The sequence below is a fragment of the Zalophus californianus genome, chromosome 4 (assembly GCF_009762305.2).
Source record: "Zalophus californianus isolate mZalCal1 chromosome 4, mZalCal1.pri.v2, whole genome shotgun sequence".
NCBI classification, from domain to species: Eukaryota; Metazoa; Chordata; class Mammalia; order Carnivora; family Otariidae; genus Zalophus; species Zalophus californianus.
Window position 1 is genome coordinate 109,213,264 of NC_045598.1, and position 27,026 is coordinate 109,240,289.

The following is a 27,026-nucleotide window of genomic DNA, read 5'->3' on the forward strand; positions in this document are numbered from 1 at the left end:
ACAGGTACACACAGAGGGCAGAAAACCTCTAAACAACTTTTTGCTGTGAGCCACAACAGGCTTAAACCTCTGTGTGCACTCTGGCTGCTTTTCTGTAGCTGAACTGAGCAGAAAGCAGAGACTGAAGCACATTGCAATTAACCTGGCCATAGTTTTTGCGGTCTGCCACAGTAGATTCAAGCCTCTGCAAAGGCTTTTCTGAGACAGAGGGGAGTAGGGGACAGAGGTGAGTACAGATTGCCTATAACCTGTTTCCAGCTATGACAGAAAGAGACACAGCCAGAGAGGGAACACAAGCAGGGGGACTGGGAGAGGGAGAAGCAGGCTTCCTACCAAGCAGGGAGCCTGATGCAGGGCTCGATCCCAGGACCCTGGGATCATGACCTGAGCTGAAGGCAGATGCTTAACGACTAAGCCACCCAGCCACTCCTAAGCTTTTTTTTCATTTTGTATTTTTCTATTTCTTATTTTTTATTCTTCATCCTTTAATTATTTTTTTCCCTTTTCTTTTTCTTTTTCTTCTTGTTTTGAATCAGGCTGATAATCTTTTGTTCACTTGTTGGTTTGATTGTTTCCTTCTCTTATTTTTTGGACGTGGCTACTTTTTTTCTCTCTTTTCTTCTTTCCCAACTCTTCTTTCCTTCCTTGTTTCTTATTTTCTCGAATCAGGCTTATAGTTTATTGTTTGTCTGTTTGTATCCACTTTTGTTCCGTTTCCCTTTCTCTTGTTTTTGGATCAGGCTTTGTTTTCTTTTGTCTTTTTTTTCTCTTCTTCTTTTTTCCTTTACAAGCTTAACAACAAACAAATGAAACCACATGTACTTAAAGATCAAAACACTCCCCACTGCAAGCAAGGAGGAACTCTGTAGAAGAAGGACCAGTCGGAAAGAGCAGCCAAAACACAACAGCAGAGTATACACAGCATACAGCAGAAACAACTTCCTGAGGTTTCTGTTGTTATTATTGCTGTTTTTGCTGTTTTGTTTTTCTCTTTCCTCCCTACTTTCCTAAATACAATGACTAGAAGGAGAAATTCACCGCAAAAGAAAGAATAGACAGTACTACTCTCTGCCAGGCATTTAATCAATATGGATATAAGTAAGATGTCAGAACTAGAAATCAAAACAATTTTAAAGATACTAGCTGGGCTTGAAAAAAGCATAGAAGACACTAGAGAATCCCTTACTGTAGAAATAAAAGAACTAAAATCTAATCAGGCCAAAATTAAAAATGCTATTACTGAGATGCACTCAAACATGGAGGCTCTAACAGCTAGGATAAATGAGGCAGAAGAGAGAGTCAGTAATATAGAAGATAAAATGATGGAAAATAAGGAAGCTGAGAAAAAGGGAGATAAACTACTACTGGATCACGAAGGGAGACTTCAAAAAATCAGCGATACCATAAAGTGAAACTTGAGTAATAGAGGTCCCAGAAGATGAAGAGAGAGATGGGGAAGAAGGTTTATTTGAACAAATTATAGATCAGACCTGCCCTACTCTGGGGAAGGAAACAGACATTCAAGTCCAGGAGGCACAGAGAATCCCCCACAAAATCAATAAAAATAGGTCAATACCCTGACATAATATAGTAAAGCTTATAAAATTTCAGAGATAAAGAGAAAATCCTGAAAGCAGCTCAGGACAAGAGGTCAATTTACAAGGGTAGACACATAAGGCTGGCAGGAGACCCTTCCACAGAGACCTGGTAGGCCCAGAAAAGACTGCCATGACATAATCAACGTGCTAAATGGGAAAAAATATGCAGCCAAGAATACTTTATCCTGCAAGGCTGTCATTCAGAATAGAAGAGATAAAGAGTTTCCAGGAAAAACAAAAACTGAAAGAATTTGTGAACACTAAAACAGCCCTGCAAGAAATATTAAAGGAGATCCTTTGAGGGAAAAGAGAGCCCCAAAGTAACAAAGATCACAAAGGAACAGAGACAATTTATAGGAACAGTGACTTAAGTAATACATGGCAATAAATTCGTATCTTTCAAAAATTATTCTGAATGTAAATGGACTAAATGCGCCAATTAAAAGACACAGGTGTATCAGATTAGATAACAAAATAAGACCCATCGAAATGCTGAGACTCATCTTAGACCCAAAGATTGAAAGTGAGGGGTGAGGGGATGGAGAACCATTTACCATGCTAATAGACATGAAAAGAAAGCTGGAGTAGCCATCCTTATATCACATAAACTAGTTTTTAAACCAAAAACTGTAATAAGAGATGAATAAGGGCACTACCTCATAATAAGAGTCTATCCAACAAGAAGATTTAATAATTATAAATATTCATGCCCCTAACTTGGGAGCAGCCAAATATATAAGCCAATTAATAACAAAATTAAAGAAACTCATTGATAATAATACAATAATAGTAGGGGACTTTAGCACCCCACTAATACCAATGGACAGATCATTAAGCAGATCAACAGGAAACAACGCTTTGAATGATACACTGGACCAGATGGACTTCACAGATATATTCAGAGCATTTCATCCTAAAGCAACAGAATACACATTCCTCTTGAGTGTACATGGAATGTTCTCCAGAATAGATGACATACTTAGTCACAAATCAGGTCTCAACTGGTACAAAAAGACTGAGATTATACCATGTATATTTTCAGACCACAAAGCTTTAAAACTTGAATGCAATTACAAGAGAAAATTTGGAAAGAACACAAATATATGGAGGTTAACGAGGATCCATCTAAAGAATGTATGAGTTGGGCGCCTGGGTGGCTCAGATGGTTGAGCATCTGCCTTTGGCTCGGGTCATGATCCTGAGGTCCTGGGATTGAGTCCCACTTTGGGTTCCCTGCTCAGCGGGGAGCCTGCTTCTCCCTCTGCCTCTCCCTCTCTGTCTCTCATGAATAAATAAATAAAATCTTAAAAAAAAAAAAAGAATGAATGGGTCAACCAGGAAATTAAAGAAGAATTTAAAAAAATACATGGAAGCATATGAAAATGAAAACCTAACAGTTCCGAACCTTTAGGATGCAGCAAAGGCCGTCCTAAGAGGGAAGTATATAGCAATAAAGGTCTATCTCAAGAAACATGAAAGGTCTCAAATATACAACCTAACCTTACACCTAAAGAAGCTGGGAAAAGAACAGCAAATAAAACCTAGATCCAGCAGGAGAAGAAAAATAATAAAGATTAGAGCAGAAATCCATGATATAGGAAAAAAAAAACAACCAGTAGAACAGATCAACAAAAGTAGGAGCTGGTTCTTTGAAAGAATTGATAAGATTGATAAACCCATAGCTCAAATTATCAAAAAGAGAAAGAACCCAAATCAATAAAATCATGAATGAAAGAGAAGAGATCATAACCAACAAATAACCAACCAAAGAAATACAAACAATTTTAAGAGAATATTATGAGCAATTATATGCCAACAAATTAGGCACACTGGAAAAAATGGATGCATTCCTAGAAACATATAAACTACCCCCACTGAAACAGGAAGAAATAGAAAACTTGAACAGACCCATAACCAGCAAAGAAATTGAATCAGAAATCCAAAATCTCCCAACAACAAGAGTCCAGGGCCAGATGGTCTCCCAGTGGAATTCTACCAAACATTTAAGGAATTAATACCTATTCTTCTGATGCTGTTCCAAAAAAACAGAAATGGAAGGAAAACTTCCAAACTCATTCTAATGAGGCCAGCATTACCTTGATCCCAAAACCAGACAAAGACCAATATCCCTGATGAGCATGGATGCAAAAATTCTCACCAAGATACTAGCTAATAGGATCCTATCATACATCAAAAGAATTATTTACCACAACCAAGCAGGATGTATTCCTGAGCTGCAGGGGTGGTTCAACATCTACAAATCAATTCAGGTGATATACTACATTAATAAAAGAAAGGACAAGAACCATATGATCCTCTCAATTGATGCAAAAAAAGCATTTGACAAAATACAGCATCCTTTCTTCATAAAACTCTCTGCCATGTAGGGTTAGAGGGAACATATCTTAATATCATAAAAGTCAAATACAAAACACCTATGGCGAATATCATTCTCAATGGGAAAAAACTGAGAGCTTTTCCTTAAGGACAGGAACACGACAGGGATGTCCTCTCTCACTACTATTGTTCAACATACTACTGGAAGTCCTAGCCTCAGCAGTCAGACAACACAAAGAAATAAAGGGCATCAAATCAGCAAAGAAGTCAAACTTTCACTCTTCGCAGACAACATAATACTCTGTAGAAAACCCAAAAGATTCCACCAAAAAGTTGCTAGAACTGATACAGGAATTCAGCAAAGTCCCAGGGTATTAAATCAATGCCCAGAAGTCAGATGCATTTCTATACACTAACAAGGATGAAGAAGAAAGAGAAATCAGAGAATCGATCCCATTTACAATTGCACCAAAAACCATAATAGGAATAAACCTAACCAATGAGGTAAAGGATCTGTATCCTGAAAACTACAGAACACTTATGAAAGAAACTGAGGAAGACACAAAGAAATGGAAAAATGGTCCATGTTCATGAATAGGAAAAACAAATACTGTTAAAATGTCTATGCTACCCAAAGTAGATTCTACACATCAATGTAATCCCTATCAAAATATCATCAATATTTTTTACAGAGCTGGAACAAACAATCCTAAAATTTGTATGGAACCAGAAAAGATCCCAAATAGCCAAAGGAATGTTGAAAAAGAAAAGCAAAGCAGGAGGCATCACAATTCCAGATTTCAAGCTATGTTATAAAATTGTCATCATCAAGACAGTATGGTACTGGTATAAAAACAGACACATAGATCAATGGAACAGCATAGAGAACCCAGAAATGGAACCTCAACTCTATGGTCCACTAATCTTCAACAAAGCGGGAAAGAATATCCAATGGAAAAAAGTCCCCTCAACAAATGGTGTTGGGAAAATTGGACAGCAACATGCAGAAGAATGAAACTCGACCACTTTCTTACACCATACACAAAAATAGATTCAGAATGGATGAAAGACCTAAATGTGAGACAGGAATCCATAAAAGTCCTAGAGGAGAACACAGGCAGCAACCTTTTGACCTCGGCTGCAGCAACTTCCTGCTAGAGACATCTTCAAAGGCAAGGGAAACGAAAGCAAAAAGGAAATATTGGGACTTCATCAAGATAAAAAACTTTTACACAGTGAAGGATACCGTCAACAAAACTAAAGGTAAGCTACAGAATGGGAGAAGATATTTGCAAATGACATATCAGATAAAGGACTAGTATCCAAAATATATTATTATTATATTATAAAGAACTTATTAAACTCAACACCCAAAAAAACAAAAACTCCAGTGAAGAAATGGGCAGAAGACATGAACAGACATTTCTCCAAAGAAGACATACAAATGGCCAACAGATACATGAAAAAATGCACATCCCTTGGCATCAGGGAAATACAAATCAAAACCACAATGAGATACCACCTCACACCCGTCAGAATAGCTAAAATGAACAACTCAGGAAACACAGATGTTGGCGAGGATGTGAAGAAACAGGAACCCTCTTACAGTGTTGGTTGGAATGCAAACTGGTGTAGCCACTCTGGAAATTAGTATGGAGGTTCCTCAATAAGTTAAAAATAGAGGTACCCTATGACCCAGCAATTGCACCAGTAAGGTATTTATCCAAAGGATACAAATATAGTGATTTGAAGGGGCACATGCATCCCAATGTTTATAGCAGCAATGTCCACAATAGCCCAAATATCGAAGGAGCCAGATATCTATCGACGAATGGATAAAGAAGATGTGGTGTATATATACAATGGAATATTATTCAAGCATCAAAAAGAATGAAATCTTGCTATTTGCAATGACGTGGATGGAACTAGAGGGTATTATGTTAAGCGAAATAAGAAAATTTCACTCATATGTGGAATTTAAGAAACAAAAACAGATTAACATGGGGAAGGGAAGGAAAAATAAAAAGATGAAAATAGAGAGGGAGACAAACCATAAGAGACTCTTAATTATAGGAAATAAACTGAGGGTTGCTGGAGAGGAGGTGGGTGGGGGGATGGCATTAAAGAGGGCACTTGATGGAATGAGCACTGGGTGTTATATAAGACTGATGAATTACTAAATACTACCTCTGAAACTAACAATACCCTATATGTTAATTAAATTGAATTTAAATAAAAAAAATTTTTAAATACTAAAATGAATTGAAACAGTTTTCTATTAGGGACTCTCTAACGATCCATGTTTTGAACGGCAAAGGAAGCATTTCTTATATGAAAAAGTAACCTTCCAGTAAGCATGTTTATGTAGTAACTGAAACTATGCCTACATTAACATCTGCTCAAACCGTACTGCCTTAGAAAGGCCTTCTCTGACCACTCCATCTAAATATCTATCATGGTACATACCCACCCCCTCCACCCTGTTCAAGAGGCTGTCTCCCTTCCTGCTTCATTACTACCCTATATTACACTACTGCTTCTGTAGTACTCAAGTTCTATGACACTTAAGACTACTTCCCGTTATCTTTTGTATTTGTCTGTTTATTGTTTGTCACCCATTGTAATTCCAGGAGGGCAGAGATTTGTGCTTCTTTGCATCATTCACCATCCCCGCCACTTACAACAAAGTTAGGAATATGCTCAATCAATATCTGTTGAAGGCAATCGGGAGGCAGGAAATAATCTGGTGAAACAGTATATAAGGAAAAACAACTAACAACATGCAGGGCTTAACCAAAACACTGAAGGGACTGGCTTATGGCTTATTAAAAATCAGAGCACTTTTATACCAAGGCTGATTTCTAATTATTCAGTCAAATATAAGTTTGGGGTTTTTGGTTTTTTTTAAATAAAGATTCATCCATTTATTTTAAAGAGAGACAGAAAAAAAGAGTGAGAGAGCAGGTGCAAGTGGGGGGGAGGGGCTAAAGGAGAGAATCCTCAAGCAGACTCCCCGCTGAGCATGGAGCCTGTCATGGGGCTTGATCCTAAGACCCTGAGATCAATACCTGAGCTGAAACTAAGATTCAGACGCCCCTATATGCTTGTTTAAAAAATAAATAAATAAATCACACCTACCCATCCGGGAAGAGGTAACCATACAGAGCACATCTACTCAAACACCTTGTGCTTCAGCTTGTGAAACAAATGAAGTTATTATGACATAGTCATGTGATGGCAAAGTAGATAATGCAATATTTATGAAGCATGTGTACAAACTTACCTGGATACAAGAGACAAAAGGTGGAAAGAAAGAGAAAGTGGTGTTAAGAAAATGATTAAAGTCCTGGAGCAACTTTTGAGTAATGTTGTTTTTCTCAGCCTTGGTCTTGTATTTATCCATTTCTTTTATAATTCCAGAAAACAAACTGCCAAAGAGCTGTTTTGCAATTATTGGGTCTCTCTGTAAAATATCCAAAACAAAGACAAATTAGGATCTGAAGTAAAAATGCTATAATTCACTAATACTATCAGAGCTTTATTTGAAAACACAAACTGCTGTAAACATATCTAATTTACATCTCAATTCTGTTTAGAAAGTTTTAACAGGTATTGACATGGCTAGTATTTGAAATTTAACCAAATATACCTGTGATATCATGGATTTTGGACACAGAAATAATGTAAGCTGGCTCAATCACATATGTAGCCACATGGCTTAACTCATGGGTGAGTGTGGACCTTCAGACACCTCATCTTGAAAGTGGGGATAACAGAACACACCTCAGGGTTGTGGTAAGGATTAGCCAAGATAATGCACATCAAGTGACCACCTCAGTAACAGATAAGATCTTCAAGAAAGATTAAATGAGATTTTTAGGAACCATTGTCATATTAGTATCATCATAAAGCTAAAGATAACTGAGAAGCTTAAATAAAATGCCAATTTAAAATTTCAGAGTCCCATCATTATGACCACTTAAACTGTTAAAACCATCAGTAGCCACTTTTGTGCTTTTCATGTTTGGTGTATTCAGCTCTAACAGAATACTACCTGATCTTTTATGGCTTTAACCCTCATACTCCATGACCACAGGAACATTACCCTTTATCTGTGCCTATGACACCAGTACTAAGAACAGTCCCTAGCATGCAGTGTCTGTATTTTTTAAAGGAAGGCATGAATGCATGAATTAATAAAATTTGAAAATTATTTTGCTTGATAAAAACTGTGTCTGAATAAAAAGTACAACTTGATGTGTTCTCTATTATTCATGTATTTGTATTATAGAAAGTTATATGGTTATAAAAAATTTCAGAAAATATAAATTAGGAAAAAAAGAAAGTATCACTCATACTACACTACATGAAGACACTCACTGCCATGGGTTGGTCTTTCAAGACACGCACACTCTCTCATATGGTATCTGTTTGATAACTTAACTTGCGGCAGACAGGTTCCCATGTCTACAACCCAATTCTTGAGTCATATGCACAAATTCCCTCATTGCCCAGGGAGTTCCAAATGCTCCTTCTGTTACGATAATGCAATGGTGCTTAAGATAATGTTTTCAGAGCAACAAAATGCTGCTGCTGGACAATGGCTAGTTTACAGGCTCCTCTTCAGTTCTCTAGCGTGCAATGCTCATGATGAAGAAGGCGAGTCCCTGGACAGCAGAAGAGACCTTGTCTGTATTGTCCAGAGCTGCATCTCAGTGCTTAGAGCAGTCCCTGGCATCCAGAAGGAGTTGCTCCATATATAGTATTTGAATAAAGTATTGGAATTTGAGAAATATAAGGAAACACATTCTTTTTCAAAGAACAGAAAAAATGTAGTTATGTTTTTTTCAAAACAATATTCACCATCTTAATATTTTCCAAGCACCAATGAGATGAACTGACCATTTCTCCTTGCACATAGTAGGCATGGGTCTCTCAGCTGTATCAGGCCTGTAACCTGCTACCATCAGTATATACCACATACCGATCCAACATGGGCAGATGCAAACCATGCCTAGGAGAGCAGGTGGCAGCATCATTTCTGAGGCAGTGATGTGAATACATGTGTGCAATGCACTAGAAAAACTGGGAAATAATGGGGGTGAAGAAAAGCACAAGGCCAGGTGTCAAAACAAAGGAAGGGGTGTTGTCTTAGTTCCACACCCAGCAAGATACAAAGTTTGAACCATATTATCCATTCTTGGCTAATCTTCAGTTCTTCATTTGTAAATGTGTCTAACAACTGCCTTTATGTCACAAAATTACTGGGAGAATCTAATGAAAGAAATGTGAAAGCACTCTTTAACAACCAAGGGCTCTTTTGTGATAGTAATTACATCAATCAGTTGGCATGCTACAATTGCACAGAATCACACACACACACTCACACACATACACGTGCGCGTGTGAAGGGAAAAATGGTTAACACCAGTCAACACTGTTGTTCCAATGTCAATTTCTAGATCAACATAATGTACTATGGTTAAATAAGACACCACCAGTGGGGGAAGCCAGGTAAAGAGTATATGGGACTAAAAAAAAAAAAAAAAAAAGAAAAGTATATGGGACTAAGTACTATTTTTGCAAATTCCTGTCAATCTATATTTATTCAGATTAAATAAAAAGCTTAAAGAGTAAAAGACTATGCAGATATAACTTATTATTACACATAACATTAGTTCTGAAAATTTACATATAATAAAATAAATGGCGTTATATTTCAGCACCTAGTGTAATTTTTAAAGTTTTTTCGATAAAAGTCAAAGGAATCTTAATTAGGCTTTCGAGGAATAAATGTCCTGTTTTTGTCAGAGAATTCAGCTAGAAAACTTCATTCACTCTTAACCCTCACAACTTAGAAAAATATTTCCAATCCTCTGCTATTAAGAAAATTAACAGAGAAGTAAAATACTAATCCCACCCATAAACTGATAGTCTCCTGATCCCCCCAGCCCACCAAAAGGATCTTGTATAAGCAATGATTTAAGTGGCTTAGCACTTTAAAATTTATTACACATTATTTCACTGACCAACATTATTGGTAAGAAAAATAGATTTCACTCCCTGGTTTTATAGATGAAGAAGCTGTGTCTCAGAGCATTAAATGTCTTGACAAGGATCCCAACTGCAGGACTATCTTCTAGATGACTCTAAGTGTGTGGCACCTGTGAAAAGAAGTTTTGGAGACAGGAAACAGCAGGGCCAAAACCTGGACCAATGTCTTTTAACCAAGTCCATTGTTAAAGACAAATCAACACCTCATTTATGATACAGTGTAGCATCAACCATTTCTCCTTGCACATAGTAGCCCCCTGGAACTGTTAAATAGTTTTTATCTGTTAATAGAAAAATGAAGCATTCAAGGACCAACCTGGGCCACAGCTTGCAAGGGGGTGATCAGGCTACTGTATTTAATCTGAATGTCAGGAAGGTCTCCTTGACGGTAACTCCTGTACAAAATGACTTGGGCATCGTGCTTCATTTTTAATTCACTCTTAATCTCCTATAATCATTAGAACCAAAGAAAGAAGATTAGAATTCTTATTGAAGAAATCTGTAGTGCATGAATTATGAAACAATCAGTCAGTACTTATCTTTAACATAAAGGTGATCTTGATGACAATTTTTATCCAAAATGGTTTGGTCACTACAGTCTATGGCAGACAATAAATCCAAAATAAAAACTGCTATCAAATGAGTAGTAAGATTATTTAAATATTCATCACAAAATAATGTGAATATTTATAAACTCAGAGAACTTGAATTAAAACTTTTTAAAGCCATATTTCAGAGGGCAGTACTTCCTCTTAATTCCTCTTAAAAAACAAACCTTGGCTATCAGGCCCAGTGATATCACCACAGCCCCCAAATCCCAGCTCCTCCTTACCCTGCTCACTTGCTCAGGCCAGACTAGCCTTGAACCTGCTCTTGAGTCACCCCCGACTCCCCACCACACAAGACTGTGGGACCTGTTCATCTCTGCCTAGAATGTCTTTTCACAGTTTTTCTCTCATCATTTGGTTCCCATCTCAGATATCATCTTCAAAGAGGCTTGCTTTCTCACCTCCTCTTTAACAGTCTTCCCCACACATAGTCATCACCTAATTTCCAACACTGCACGTTGTAATCTTAACTCATTCTTTTTTTTTTTTTTTTGTTCTGTTGTACACCCTGGGTTGTAGCTCCATGAATGCTTGTATTATATTCGCCTCTATACCACTACCATTGAGAGTAGTACCTGACAATGAGCACAATGCTCCCAACAAATAAAGCGCATGGACTTTTGATGCCTGATTACCTCCATGCCATTCTTACTGAGAGGTCAGCCACTTCAGATAAAAACACCTGGGTCAGAGGGCATGCATGGCCTCACACAGCAGGCCATTCCACATTTATTAATTATTTAAAGGACTTTCTTTGTATCCGACCAAAATATCTCCCTGTGATTTCTACCCAACAATCCTGGTTTTATCTTTTCCCTCTGTTTATATTCTGCTTGTTATTTCCTTCAGGCACACCTACTTAGGTTTCAGGCTTAATTAGTAGCTTGTGGTTACTTCTCCGAGTGGGAAAAGCAGAACACTCTCCACGTGTGGTGGGGCCAGTGAGAAGGAGAGTGGGATGACTGTGGAGCACTGATTTTGGACCCTCATCTTCAAGAGAATAGCTGTACTTACAGAGACAAGAGAAAGATGAAATGTACATTTTCTTTCCACAGAAGATATAGTGGAACCATTCAACTACTTCATACTCAGATTTGCAAGTTAATTAAGTGACTGAGGATTTAAACTGAATTAGAACTCAGGTTTTTTTTTTAATTCACAATCTTGTCTTTCTTGAAAATTTTGTCATAATTACTGATTTGTAAGTAATACTGAAGCTATGGCTAAACAAACTCTTTCATTATTTCCACATTTTGAGAAATGTTTAATTTATGCCACGCTAGGTCAACTGCTTTCAGCAGATAACCCTGGACCATCCGCCTTGCCTGCTCACGGCTTTCTCTGGGCTCACCATTCCCTCTTTATCCAGGTACCCCTAGGAGAGTGGCTGGTTGTAATGTGGTCCCACAGTGGCTCCAGACCCAAGGTGGGTCAAGGCTCTGGCTAATCCTTCCCAGCAGCTAAAGTTGTAAGATCATTCAGGAATGATTGGAGGCTGTGTCTCTATCACATGGAGAAAGCCAGGCTGTACACAGAGAAGAACAAAACCAAGCTCCAGTGAGAGTCTGAGATAAGGGGCAGGGATGAGGTCCTGGCAGTGCCTGTGAGCCACAACATACCCCACACAACTACCCACATAGGCCCCATTCCAAGATTCCCATGACCTCATTAGTGAGTCACAACTGTCCTTTACATCTCCATTAGTCAGAGGAATAATCTTTGGTTCATAATTAACTTTAACTCATATAGTGCTGCTTCTGTAATTTTGTTATGGAAGAAATATCTAACAAGAAACTTATTTCCTTAGTATATATCCTTTGATATAAAATAAATATCTCTGACCACTCAAATTCTCGAAACAGATACAAACCTTCTCTCGTTTTTGTTCAGCAATACTTTTTCTGGTATAAATCAAACTGAGCTTTTCTTTGTCCTTTATAAATCGTCTGCGTAATCTTAATATTTCTGCCCGATTGTCTATACCTGAAGAACACAAAGGTTTGTTACAGATGGCCAATTTGACGTTTGTAGTTTACTTTACCTCCTTTCTAAAATCCCCTAAAATAAAAGTAGAATTATTTGCTTACTTCCATTTTTTACTTTCATCTAGCTGTTCTGTTTTGTTTTAATGGCATAAGTCTATGAAGAACAGAGAATAGCAGAGGAGACCACTAACCAGTTTTGGAAGCTAGAGAGTAGAAAGTTGTAACTAACTCAGCCCAGCCCCAGTGCCACCATGCAGAGAACAGGGACAAAGCAAGGACAGTGGAAAGACCTGGAAGGCTCAGGACCTGGCAGCAGCAGGCATGTCTATGGGAGGGGAGGAAAGTGAGGCTGCAGCAGGAGGTGTGGTCAGAAAGCACTGCCCCTCGTGCTGCAGGTGTGGACCCTGGGAGAGGACACATGGCCCATGGGTGCACAGGGACGGCAGAGCTGCAGGCACAGCAACTACACCACGAGCGACCACAAGGGCTTCTGGAACCTGCAGCTGCCTGCTTCTGCTTGGCCTCTAGAGTGCTGGCACCCTGGCCTGCTAGCCTGCAGGCAAGAGACTGGAGATTTTGCCCTGGGTAATCCACCAGCACAAAAACACAGGCAAAGATATCAACACGTCAGGAGTTTCAGTGTCCTGGTCTAGTCTGACCTCCACATTCCCAAAGTGTACCTATTCCAAATGCCTTTTTAGTGCCCCATCTGGGAGTATAAGCAAAAAGACAAGTCACCAGACATTTTGAGGAAAGCTTCAAACATGAAAGACAGAAATGAAAAAAACAAAACAAAACAAAACAAAACAAAAAAACAATAGGGAAAGAGCAACTGTTGAAAGCAGTCCATCCAGGGGAAAAAACTTTCAAAATATTATCATTTATCAAAAAGACAAAAGTAGAAATTGCAACAGTGGATCAAGGACTGGAAAGGCATTCAGAGAACATAAAAAGCTCATGGAAACTAAAAATATGATATCATAACTTAAAAGCAAGGATTAGAAGATAGGTTAAAGTGATTTCCCAGAATACAAAGCAAAAAGAAAAAAAAAAACCAAGAAAATTACAAGATCTGATAAGGTCTGATATCCAAGCAACAGGATTCCAAAAAGAAAACTGATATGAGGAAATCATCAACAAAATCATCCAAGAAAAAATATTCCAGAACTGGAAAATGTGTTAGCAGTCTGAAAGGACCCTCCTAGTACCCAGAAAAATGGACTAAAACAGACCTGCAGGCTCCAAAGGACCCTTTCGTGAAATTTCCTGATTGATTTAAAAGAAAGGATCCTAAGATCTTCTGCAGAGAAAGAAGTCCAATTCTTACAAAGAATCAACAAAATGAATGCCACCAGGTTTCCCAACCCAATCTTGGGGACTAGGGAACCCCGATGAATTCACACTCAAAATTCTATAGCTAAATTACCCAGCAGGTATGAGTGCCATCAAAAACAGCTGTTTCTGACCTCTTTTCTCAGGAATACTTGAGGAAGTGCTTCACCAGAAAGAAGGAACAAGCCAAGGAAGAATCAGATCCAAGAGAGGTGAAAAGACCCTCAGGATGGGTGGTCTCTAGACCATAGCTGAGCAGACACCCCAAGAACAGGTAGCCTGGAACAGGGTGGCTCAGAAGCTCCAGGAGAGATTTCTTTTGAGATGAAACATTTATGTGTTGGGACACAGTAAAAGACAATGGTACAACTCAGAGGAAATCAAGTAATAATATGCAGAAATCTAAACCAAAATAATTATTAATGCCCAGGAAAAATTACTGTACAAGAAAGGAAAAATAATCATAATAGTACTATGCCTTGAACACACGTAGTATTTATGTAGTCAAAATAAGAGGAAATTACTGATGAAACTAAGATTAAGACATAATTATATCAGAGGATGAGGGCACAAGAAGAATTCATTGTTTGTGTGTGGTAAGTGAGGGTGAGGGACCAGAAGGAGCAGAACCTCAATGTTCATAATGCAAGCTAAAAGAGAATGACCAATACTGAAAGAAAAAAAAGGTAGGGTAGCAGTACTGGAGATATGGAAGTGGCTGTATCTGGAATTTGGGAAATGGGTAGGGAGGGTTGCTGTTTCTTCTAGAAAGCTTTGGCAAAGTATATGACTCTTTAAACTACAGGCATGTGTTACTATGATACAAATAACTAAAGGAAACTGTAATAAGAATATAATGGTTGAAAAGTGATATCTTAATTAGGTTACAATTTCATTTTTAAATGTCAATAATAAATAGTATCATAGTAAAGATTAATTCACCATATTTCATGAACTTCCAAATATTCCTCTTTAGGCAAGAAAATACATAAACCCCAAAGAAGACAGTATGGGAAATATTTTATATCTACAAAGGTACAAGGGGAGATTCAAATATATTAATCCAATTAAAATGGATAGCTAACAGTATTCATTTTGCTTACTCAGTTCGACGAGTTTTTTCAAATTCACATATAAAACTTTTATGGAAAATAGTTTAAAAATTAGGTTTTACCTTTTATCCTCCTTAATTTCTATATAAGTTCAATAAAGACAGGGAAAAACTGCTCAACAGTTTGAGTTGTGGACGATGCTGCCAGCCTAAGCCACTTCCCTCTGTTTCCTGAGCCTCTTCCCCATTCAGAAGAGTGGGTCATGGGGAATCACCATGCATTAACTGGACTGCAGGCTGCCCCAAATGCACACCTCAACAATTCTGTGTGAGGATATACGTGCCATGGGTTTGAGGTGAGCAAGACACTTCATGAGCCATGGGGAAGTAACAGTCATTCTGGGACTGCATTTTAACTTCAGGGCTTTCATCATCAGAAGGACAGAGAACTATGCACTCTGGCTGGATGACAATCTGGCAGAGAAACAGCAGAGGAAGAGGATATAAAAGAAAGAAGACCAGCGGGAGGCCAAAGCAGGGAGCAGAACAGACAGAGCAGGAGGGGGCTCATTAGCCCCCTTCAAACCCAGAGTGGTGGGAGAAAGCTAGATTTACCTCACCTACATTAAATTCACAGAATTATGTATGGCCACACATCTGCGACATAAATGTGAAAAAGAGTGGTTGGAAATGAGGAAAGCATTTCATGTATGTGTTTAGTTCCTAAAGGAATTTACCCTTACTCATTTAAAATAAAGCGTATCAGGGGCACCTGGCTGGCTCAGTCAGTAGAGTGTGCAACTCTTGATCTCGGGGCTGTGAGTTTGAGCCCCATGTTGGGTATAGAGATTACTTAAAAATAAAGTCTTAAAAAATAAATAAAATAAAATAAAGCATATCCTAGGGGAGGGTGGTGGGGGGATGAGTGAAGTAGGTTAAGTGGATTAAGGGTACACTTATCATGATGAGCACTGAGTAATGTACAGAATTGTTGAATCACTATGTTATTGTACATCTGAAACTAATATAACACTGTATGTTAACTATACTGCGATTAAAATAAAAAACTTAATAAAAAAGAAAAAATAAATAAAAGTAAAAGGAATTTATCCTTGCTCCTAATTTTACTTCTTCATATCCAAATTCATATGGTTGGCATTTCCCCAAGGCTCTGTGTTGGGACCTTTTCTCTCTCTCCGTTTTCTTCCTCTGGGCTTTGACTTGCTCCCAGAGCTGCCATTCTCATAAAAAGCTGAGTTGCTTTTCAGCCAGTACTGGGTCTTCGAGCTCTGCTGGCACTTCCCTGCAGCCCCTGTGACACATCTCCCCTCGTCTTCCCCACCAGGACCCTGGGTGTGTGGTGGGGGTGGGCATGCCTGTGGCCTTGGCCTCCAGGGCCTCCTCAGGCACCCCACATGCTGCTCCATGCAGACCCGCCCAAGAGGTCATCCAAAGAACCCTGCTTGTCTGCTTGGTTCACTAGAGAAAGCCTTGGTTGCCTCCTAAAGCTGCAGGCCCACATTCCCAGCTGTCTGCTCTATGCTCCCAGTGGGCTTGTCCCACAGGGTAGACTTCTACAACGCCTGCCAGTCCTTAAACAATCTTAAGCTGATCTGGGTCCCCTCCCCCTTCCCACACCCCTAGCTCCCAAGGCTAGTCCCAAAGGCGGCCTCTTCACCAGGTCTTCCTGGCACTCTCTCATTCTCTCTGAGACTTACTAATTCTCACTTCACCTACCTGTTGACTTACCAAGCCCTGATGTTCAGAAAGTCACTAAATGAATGGATTGAGTCCAATTTACTCAATAGCTTTTCTGGAGCACCTAAAACTAGGCTTTCAATGTGGTAAGTACCCAACAACATTTACTGAATTAAATTTTATTATTTTTTTAAGTAAACTCTACCCCCAACATGGGGCTCAAACTCATGACCCCAAGATTAAGAGTTGCATGCTCTACTGACCGAACCATCCCAGAGCCCCCGAATTAAATTTTAATTGGCTTATTCACAGGTTATAAGGAAATGTGAATGCAGTCAGAAATGTACTTTCTTTTTTTTTTTTAAAGATTTTATTTATTTATTTGAGAGAGAGAATGAGAGAGAGTCAGAGGGAGAAACAGACTCCCCGCTGAGCAGGGAGCCCGATGTGGGACTCGATCCCGGGACTCCAGGATCATGACCTGAGCCAAAGGCAGTCGCCCAACCAACTGAGCCACCCAGGCGCCCCAAGAAATGTACTTTCTTTATCTAAGCTTCTGCATTAACTTATTTTAAGTATATTTCAGCAACCTTACTTTACCTTTTGCTTTGTTATCCACCTCATCTCCTGGAAGACCCAGCCTTTTTTTCCCAAAATCAGGTCCCACTGACTTCAAGGGTGCTCTCTGTAACTTTTCACTCCTCTTGTGGACAAACAGCAAGGAGGAAGATGAGGAATCCGATGATGAGGAGACTGTATAATCCACTAGTGGGTCAATACTGCTCCCAGTGAGCCAATTAAAGGAGCTTCTGCCATCTACAAACAGGCATAACCAGAGCATGTCACAGCATGCTCAGCACTGCACAACTCTGCCAAGCCCACACCACCCCAGCACTGCATCTGGAGCAGCACCAACCGCCAGACACACTGTGAGCGACAAGGGATGTATCATTCTGGTGGCACCTGGTGCCTCCACAGGCTCACCTGCCATAGTCACTGGGGACAGCTCCTCCAGGGAAACAGCCACGTCACTAGGCAGAAGTTCTATCAGGTTACTAGTGAGTGACCCGAGGCAGCTTAGGTGTCTGAGCCTCATCGTCCTCATTTGTGAAGCAGGAAACACCCCACCTGCTCCTTCAAGCCACAGTGATCCTTATAGGAATGATACTTTGTATCTACTATGAGGTACTAAAGATTCATGACTTCTAATATAATGTCATAAAATATCCATGGTAATTATTCAAATCATTCGTACTTCTAGAACCAATGGAACATGAAAAAATTCATATAAAGGAAAAACATTTGAAATGCTTATATGAAATGATTTAGGTATTTTACTCTACAACTTGTACTTCTCTGATCAAAGGAAATAGGTGAATGATTTAAAAAAGAAAAGTTTAATAAACTATAAACACAGTAAATGATTTTGGTTTAGCTCTTCAGTACTTTGCTTTTGAGATAAGGGATTTTAAATCTGATGCACTAAATGGATTTTTCTGGACAAAACCAAAATAAAACATACATGTACTGTAACTTTTGTTTTTCCTAGTCAAAAATAATCCCTTTCTATTTTTTTTTTTTTTTTTTTTTACTGTGGTAAAATTTAGAGAACACCAAATTAACTATTTTAACCATTTATAGTGTACAGTACTATGGTGTCACACAGTTGGGCAACCATCGCCACAATTCATCTCCAGAGCACCTCCCATCTTCTTAAACAGAAACTCCATATCCTTTAAACACCAGCTCCTATCACCCCTCCTCAGTCCTCCCCCTTCCAACTCTTAAGAATTTGATGACTCTTGGAACCCCAGTGCTTTTCTCCTTTGACTGATGTATCTTTTCTGTGGTTCTTACCACTTTTTTCTATTATTGTTTCACTTCTCTTACAGTGTTCTTGCAGTAGAGGCCACTTCCACAGATCATATTGCCTGGTGCAGAGCAGGCAGGTGTTCAGGTGGACAGTTACCTGCAGTCTGTGTAGGTGTGAAGTCATACTGCTGTTGGGTGGCCCGTATCTGCTTAGCCATCACCCCTTGAGCTGGGAGGGATCCCTCCTGGGTCCGGGCCTGGAGAGCACTTTGGGAGGCTTGAGTCTCAATAAACATCGGAGTGAGAACAGTACTTCGGAAACGCCAGTCAGAATCAATGGTATATTCCTGCACGTAAGAGAGCTCCAAATGAAATAATGGTCCTTCTTTAGCAACACTGAAATATTTTTATTAAAATCCATTGCTACTATCAGCAAATATGTACTATAATTTCATGTATCTCTGTGGGAAGCAGCTGAAGAACCACCTTTCCGAATTTAAAAATTTTAACTAAATAATTATTTGCCAACTAGAAATAGTGATTAGTACTGGGGGAGAAAAACCGTATTTCTCTTCCTTCACATTTTGCATTAAATGGCTTAATGCCACACTCAATAATGGCACCACAATAGTAACAAGCTAAAGGGCTCAACTCCTTCCAAAGTCCTACCATGTGCTCGACACTAGGAAAGTCACTAGGACAAGTGCAAGCAAAACAATCAGGCTCTGCTGCCCAGGTTGGCAGAGATGAAGTGAGCATGTCCGTATATGTAAATCATCACAGGTTGTTAAGGCTGCCAGGAGAAAATGCAAACTCGGTATCTACCAAATTGATGGGGGGGACTGATGAGGAAGGAGAATGGCATTATGGAGAAAGGAAAATCTAAGTGGAGGCTGAAAGGGGGACAAGTGTGAGCATATGAAGAGAGTGTGAGCAGATGAGGCTGAAGCAAATGTGTTTCAGAAAGGAATGTGTTGAGTATTCCAAGTAAAATAAGAAGCCCAGTATCATGAATCATCAGGGAAACACAAAACAAAATCACAATGGGACATCACCTCACATCTGTCAGGTGGCTATGATCAAAAAGACAAGAAATGACAAGTGTTGGTGAGGATGCGGAGAAGAGGAAAGAAGCCCTTATGCACTGTTGGTGGGAATATAAATTGGTGCAAACACTAAGGAAAACAGTATAGAGGTCCTCAAAAAATTAAAAATAGAAATGATCCAGCTATTCTACTTCTGGGTATTTATCCAAAGAAAACAAAACACTAACTCAAAAAGATATAAGTACCTCCATGTTCACTGCAGCATTATTCATAATAACCAAGACACTGAAGCATCCTTAGTGTCCATCGATGGATGAATGGATAAAAATGATGTGATGTGTGTGTGTGTACACATATACACACATATACAATGAACTATTACTGAATCATAAAAAAGAAGGAAATTTGCCATCTGTGACAACATGGATGGACCTTGAGGGCACTATGCTAAGTGAAATATTTCAAACAGAGAAAGGCGAATACCACATGCTCTCACTTACATGTGGAATCTAAACACAACATCAAAACAAAAAAAAAGTGAACTGATAGATATAGAGAACAGACTGGTGATTGCCAGAGGCAGGGGATGGGGGAAGGGAACATGGGTGAAGGGGGTCAAAAGGTACAAACTTCCAGTTAAAAAATAAGTAAGTCATGGAGATAGAATGTGTAGCACGGTGACTATAGTTAATAATACTGTATTATATATTTGAAAGTTGCTAAGAGGATGTTAAAAGTTCTCATCACAAGGATAAAATATTTTTAACTATGTGGTGATGGATGTTAACTAGGATTACTGTGGTGATCATCTCACAATACAAACAAATATCAAATCATGTTGTGCACCTGAAACTAGTATATCATTCGTCATTTATATTTCAGTAAAAGACAGCTAGTTTAACTCTATTAGAAAATGTTTATTGACTAAAAGACAGGAAAAGCTTATAAAATTTATTATTACAGAGATAAGTACTTTACCTGAAATTCACATTCTGACAGAGGATGCTCAAACACAGGGTTTGGATAATCTGGGCTCATGCTGGTCATTTCAAGCAGAAAATCTGTTGCTAAACTTAAAAAGTGCATTTCTATCTTGGGAGAATATAAGGAATTTAGTGCCAACAATCGGTCCAAGATATTGGAAGGTAATCTAGTCTCATGGCTCCAGAAATTTCGAATAATTAATCTGAAAAGCAGAGAGGAAAGAAGCATATTTCTCAGATACTGGCAAATAAGAAAGAATGTCCTACACACGGACATGTGGAGAAGGCAGTTTGTCATCTCTATAAAGCTTAACACAGAGGAAAACCACACCCAAAATTGTATAAAGAGTTTAATCTGAGTTATGAACAATAATATGCACTGAAGGAGGGGAATATTCTAAAACATTACCATATTTAACAAGAGGTGAAAAACTGGATGATTTTATTCTCATCTCTACTGTCTGGGAAGTTTTCAATGAGGAGTATATATTAACTATTTGGAAACCGAGAAAACACCTTAAGAAATTACATGTATTCCTTCACTGCCTTGCTAAAACAATACACTCCAAAAATTAGTGCCATAAAATATTCAAAACTTGAACTAGTTAAAAACCAGGTTAGGGGGCACCTGGGTGGCTCAGTCATTAAGTGTCTGCCTTCGGCTCAGGTCATGATCCCCAGGGTCCTGGGATCGAGCCCTGCATCGGGCTCTCTGCTCAGCGGAAAGCCTGCTTCTCCCTCCCCAACTCCCCCTGCTTGTGTTCCCTCTCTCGCTGTGTCTCTCTCTGTCAAATAAATAAATAAAATCTTAAAAAACAAAAAAACAAAAAAACCAGGCTAGGCTCGGGGCGCCTGGGTGGCTCAGGTGATGAAGAGTCTGACTCTTGATTTCAGGTCATGATCTCAGGCTTGTGAGATCAAAGCCCCCATTGGGCTCCACACAGTGTGATTCTCTCTCTCCCCCTCTGTCCTTCCCCCTGCTAAAAAAATACAGGTTAGGTTTTACAGTTTATGAATGTTTATGAAATGCAAATGCAATTCTGAAAAGCAAAATGAGTTTAAAATTGTGGCAGAATGGAAAATTGAAATATAGAACCATACAAAAAGTTTTTGCCCCTTCTTATATAATTAGTACTTGATACAACACTCCTAAAACTAACAGGGTAGGCATTTTAGAGGAAAACTGAGGATTCACAGTGCCTGGATAGATAAAACCTGACTTGTATATGCCTCCCTGGATGAGACTAATTGAAAATCAAAGGAGGAGTGCCCGGACGCTGGGCCTCCTCTGAAGTTTCTTGGCTGAACGTAGCCAGATTCTTACTGAGCTCAAGGGTCTCATCCAGGGAATGGGTTTAAAATACAGGCACCTGTAGTGGTCACATACTTCACGAACTCCTTGCCTTGCACATGGTGTATTAGTTAAACTCACAATAAAAGCGGAGACTGAACTTGGCTCAAGGCCTTTTGCCACTAGAGTGTCTGGCCCCCAGGCCTCCCCTTTCTCCTACTAAGGTGTTGGGAGAAATCCTTTCATTCACCATCTCAAGGTTTGCTGGCCAAACCCTAAAGAAAATAATCATCATTTATACTTCCCCATATAATCAATATTATAGTTTTCTCTTATTTCTAAAGTTCCAAACATTTCACTCAATATTAATATGTATAGTGTGATCTCAACTATTTGAGTTAAATGAGAAACAATAATCGTCATTACAGATTTTTTCATTTTGAGACACTGATTCACTGCATGAGCAGAGAAAGCTTTATTCATACCACTTTTGTAAGACTTTTATATTAAAATAACTTGTCAGGATTTTTAAGTCTTAATGTGGTTTAAAATACCTTTTTATTAAACACTATGAATACAGAAAGCAAAGAAAATGCTAATACTATAAATATAATTCTAAAACTGCTGAAAAATACCCAGTGCAAATCTAGGAAGAAATATCCCTAATTTTATTTGTCCTGGCCCAATTGTTCCAGGAGAAGCACATACTGAAGCCCAGTGTTCTCATCGATCAACCCTTGAATCAACACATCTTTTGCCAACTTAAATATTTCCCGAGACTCATCATCTGCTTGACTTTCTGGATCTCTGAGAAAAAATAACAAAATGACAAAACATTAATATTGTTTATCGCTTTTGTGCAATCCGAACAACACCATCCAGAATTAAAAAATAATCTTTTCCCGTGGTACTTTAACTTCCCAAACCACAGCAGAACCCACCCTCATGAGTATGTACCCTGACACCCTTCTTTGGTGCCCCTGCAAGCCTATCCAAGTGCTGTCACAGCTCCACCTGCCATGTGATAGGGCTCAGGTGCGTGGGGCAGTGGTAATGGGGAGAGGGCCGCAGACGGCTCCCTGGGAATGCTAAGAGGTCCTAGGACAGGCTCACACCCTATGGGAGGTGGTGTGATGGAAGTCCTGGGATGAAGACATCCCAGAGAGTTCATTTCCTTAATTTTGTAAATTTTAAAGGGATAACTATAAAAACAAATTACACTATTAACTAACTCAACCAGTAACTGCACATTCTGAATTCCCACAGGTACATAAAAGGAGTTAAAATAATGATACATGTCAATATACTAAAATAAACTTGTTTAATTATTAATCATATGTTTAAAAATGTTTCATTATTATAATCTGTTCCAGATTGCTATAAGCACCCAAAAGCTCCCTTAAAAATAGTAATGTAAAATGTTAATGTAGTGGGGTGCCTAAGTAGCTCAGTCGGTAAAGTGTCCAACTCTTGATTTTGGCTCAGGTCATGATCTCAGGATCGTGAGACTGAGCCCCATGTTGGGCTCTGTGCTGGGTGTGGCGTCTGCTCAAGATTCTCACTCTCCCTCTCCCTCTGCCCCTCTACCACCTCCCCCATCTTAAAAAAAAAGTTAATGTAGACCTTACCGGTAATTGTCATGAACCCACATTAGAATATTATACATTTGTTCCCTACACACTGGAGAAGGATGAGAAATGAATTCTACAACAGGATTCAGAAGTTCTCGGAGTTCTGTTGGTTTCAATTTTGCCATCATCATATAAATTATGTCCAAACACACTTTCTGTCTTTCATCATCTCTGTAACGAGAGATTTTTTTAAAACACACAAATTTAACAACTTTTATTATACTTTCAGATATGACAGGTAACATTTTCTTCTTTGTGCTGTTCTGTATTTCAAAATTTGTTACAACAGAAACATAAAACTTACATCTTAAAAAATTATCATGAGCTAGAATATTAAAAATGACTAAATTAATTCATTGTGATATCCTGGATTGGATCCTGGAATAGAAAAAGGAACATTAGTGGGAAAACTGGTAAAAGCCAAATAAAATCTAGTTTAGTTAACATTAATTTACTGATGTTAATTTCTTAGTTTTGACAAATGTACCACGATTATGTGACATGGAAAAACTGGATGAAGGGTATGTGGGAACTTTGTGTATTATCTTTCAAATTTTCTATAAATATAGTTATTCTAAAATAAAAGTTCATATTTTAAAAAACCTGAAATGTCAAACAAAATAAACTAAATATAAAGGATTTCACATTTTGAAAAAACGATTTCAAGTGCTAGTCAGGCCACCTGGCAGGTCAGAAGCAAGTTAGGGTAGTCTGGGCCCCAAATAAGGTGTACATCTGTTTTATGTTATCTTTTTTTCCTTGAAGCACCCAACTTAATGCTTTACACACAGTAGATACTGAGTAAATTTCTAATGAAGGATATTACAACATAACAACATAGATTCTTTGTTATTGGCATTTATCAATAATTTGTCCCTATGTAAAAAACACGTATACACTGGGGCGCCTGGGTGGCTCAGTTGTTAAGCATCTGCCTTTCGCTCGGGTCATGACCCTCCCTGCTCAGTGGGAAGCCTGCTCCTCCCTCTCTCACTCCCCCTGCTTGTGTTCCTTCTCTCGCGGTGTCTCTGTCAAATAAATAAATAAAATCTTTAAAAAAATATATGTGTACAGACAAGACTGGAAAAGAACAGAGAAATAAATAAATACAGAGAAATAAAAATACTGTAAGTGATCAAAGCATCTTTTAATATTTCTTTTGATAGTATAATGTGAAAATAAATGAACAATTTTAATAATGGAAGCCTCCTAATTGGCAAAATGGGTACAGAACTCAAAACCATGTATTTTAAATCTGAGAAGAGCCTTAGACAATGCTTGAGATATGGCTTCCCCAAAGTGCCAGGTTAGCAGAGGCAGGAGGGTCAGGCCCCACCACCTTTAATTCTGATTAAAATTTAACAAATACATATTTTATGAAAACCTACGAGTTCTTTCTGAGTTGAAGGAGACCGCTGAACAAATCAAAATTTTATGAGCCAGCTGCCTCTGAGAATATGGGGCTAGCTTCACACTTACCTGTGTCTCATGACTTGAATGAAATCCTTGCTCTTTAACTGTAAGTAGAGATCTGTTATTTCCTCTGCACGACAGAGCACCACCTCCAGACAGAGGGTCTTCATCACGCCATGAAATTTTGGCAGCAGGAAGAACACGGTGTTCATAAACCTAAACAGTGGACACGGCCAATGAGTGAGAGGGCAGCTCAGACCCTCTCCCGCAACAGGATATCCGCCACAACTGACATCTTACCTATCAGCAAGAGGAGGAAAGTTCTTCACGGCTTTGTTCAAGCACACAATAAATTTGTCCTCCCTCGTATTCTGATGTTGCTTCAACTGCTTTATGATCAGTTCATACACCAACTCCTCCAATACCTGAAAAATTAAGTTTTTTTCAAATTCACAAAGGTGGAAACTTATGTTGGTTACTGAAAATAGGTTTGTCTTGAATAGTTAAGTGAACCCAAGGAAGGTGTTGAATACTATCACCTACAAGGTAAAGGTGTTCACAGGGTATAGTGCCAGGAGCATGCACAGGTTGGCATAAACACTGGGCACAAGAGGCCCTGGGGCTGTGCGTTTGGGTGAGCCAGGCCACGGCCATGACTGCTTTGTGCTTCTACCACTGGTGGCGTCTAGCGCCTGTCAGATGGCAGGTTGATAAAGATTACTGCTAACGAGTATTTGAGAAGCTGAACTAAAATCAGCGACTAGATGCTGTGTAAACACATTTTATGACACCAGTGTTCACATCTCTGGTCATATATTCACATAAACCAGAATGTTCATGCAACTTTATCTAAAAAACCAACCCCTCACTGTCTATCTCCCTATATCCTGTTTTTTCTTCATCACATACTACTATCTACCATGATAGATTCGTTTGTGTATTGTCTATCTCCCCTCACCAAATGCTAGCTTCCTGAGGCAGGGAGGGGCTTGGCCTGCCCTGTTCCTGGCTGCACCCCCAGAGCCAGCCAGTAAGTACCCAACATACATAACCGAAATTATAAAAGAATACAATATGGGTGAACAACAGAAGACAAGAGCATGCACATACGTACTGATGACTGAAGACTACATCTCAGGGGCCAAAAGCAATTCAGTGGTTAGAATATGAGTGACTCTCACTGACTTCATTATATTTCACTCTGTTTTTCTAATTTCTATACTAAATCAATACCATTTTATATTCAGAAAAGACTATGTAAAACAAAAGTGTTTATCATTCTTACCTACTTGAAATTTAAGTGAAGAGAGATTAAACCTGGGATCTGCTATAATTTGCTCCATCTGTACTGAAAACTTAGCGTATTATATAAACTGAAACCCAACATCTAGGGGCATTAGAATCATGTAATAATAACAAGGTTATTCTGAATTTATAAATTTTATTTTACAGAAATAGCTGGTAATCCCTAAAATAAATTATAAGTGAAGACTGATCTCCCTACATGGGTCTATTTCCCTTAATTTTCTTTTAAGCACAAATAAATGCCTGACTAGCAAAATGGGCAGGGGTCCAATTCACTGTGTTGGGATACTCTGGTTGCCCTCAGGACCTCCCGACTTCCCTAAACCTCTCCTCATCCAGGCAGAGAGTGAAAGTAGCTCACTCTCCACTCTCCATCTTTTCCTTCAGGAGAGGATGGGGACTGGAGGTATGAAGTTGAGAATCATGAACATATAGGCAGTTTTCAAAAACACAGGCTGGATGGTTGACAGGGGAGCAGGGAAGGAGAAGAGGACCAAAATCAGAGCTAGGGAGGTGGCCAGGAAACACGGCGCTAAGGAAGGGAGAGGAAACTGCCAGGGAAGTAGAAAGGGAGCCGAGAGAGTGTCCTAGAAGCAGTGACAAAGGTAATCAGGAGGAATGATCAACTGTGTCATCCTGGACAGACTGCAGTGAGACCTGGCAAGAGTGGCTTATCACAATGAGTGACAGTAGTTTTGGAGGCTCCAAAACATGCAGCACCTCACTTACTAACCAGGGGAGGACAGTAAGCATCATGGGATGTAGCAGTAAGCATCATTCCATTATGCTTTTCTCAAGTAAGTTAGAACATGTAATTACCATACAATGGCCCATGAAATTTACATACATTTGTAATAATTACATTCTATTGAGAACTGCAGT

At 39.0% G+C, this 27,026-nt stretch overlaps 1 protein-coding gene across 4 annotated transcripts in view; it reads right to left on the reverse strand.

Moving 5' to 3' along the window:
• PRKDC (protein kinase, DNA-activated, catalytic subunit) overlaps positions 1 to 27,026 on the reverse strand; it is a 240,692-nt gene that overhangs the window by 64,697 nt on the left and 148,969 nt on the right. For 3 of the 4 annotated variants that reach the window (XM_027608954.2, XM_027608960.2, XM_027608975.2), the window contains 11 exons: positions 25,140 to 25,264; positions 24,906 to 25,055; positions 23,424 to 23,597; positions 22,504 to 22,602; positions 20,500 to 20,707; positions 18,633 to 18,822; positions 17,648 to 17,815; positions 17,264 to 17,479; positions 12,468 to 12,580; positions 10,306 to 10,437; positions 7,219 to 7,398 (listed from right to left, as the gene is read on the reverse strand). In XM_027608954.2, coding sequence (XP_027464755.2) covers positions 7,219 to 7,398; positions 10,306 to 10,437; positions 12,468 to 12,580; positions 17,264 to 17,479; positions 17,648 to 17,815; positions 18,633 to 18,822; positions 20,500 to 20,707; positions 22,504 to 22,602; positions 23,424 to 23,597; positions 24,906 to 25,055; positions 25,140 to 25,264 — 1,755 coding nt within the window. The remainder of the gene's footprint in view (positions 1 to 7,218; positions 7,399 to 10,305; positions 10,438 to 12,467; positions 12,581 to 17,263; positions 17,480 to 17,647; positions 17,816 to 18,632; positions 18,823 to 20,499; positions 20,708 to 22,503; positions 22,603 to 23,423; positions 23,598 to 24,905; positions 25,056 to 25,139; positions 25,265 to 27,026) is intronic. The other variant, XM_027608968.2, reaches the window with a different exon arrangement.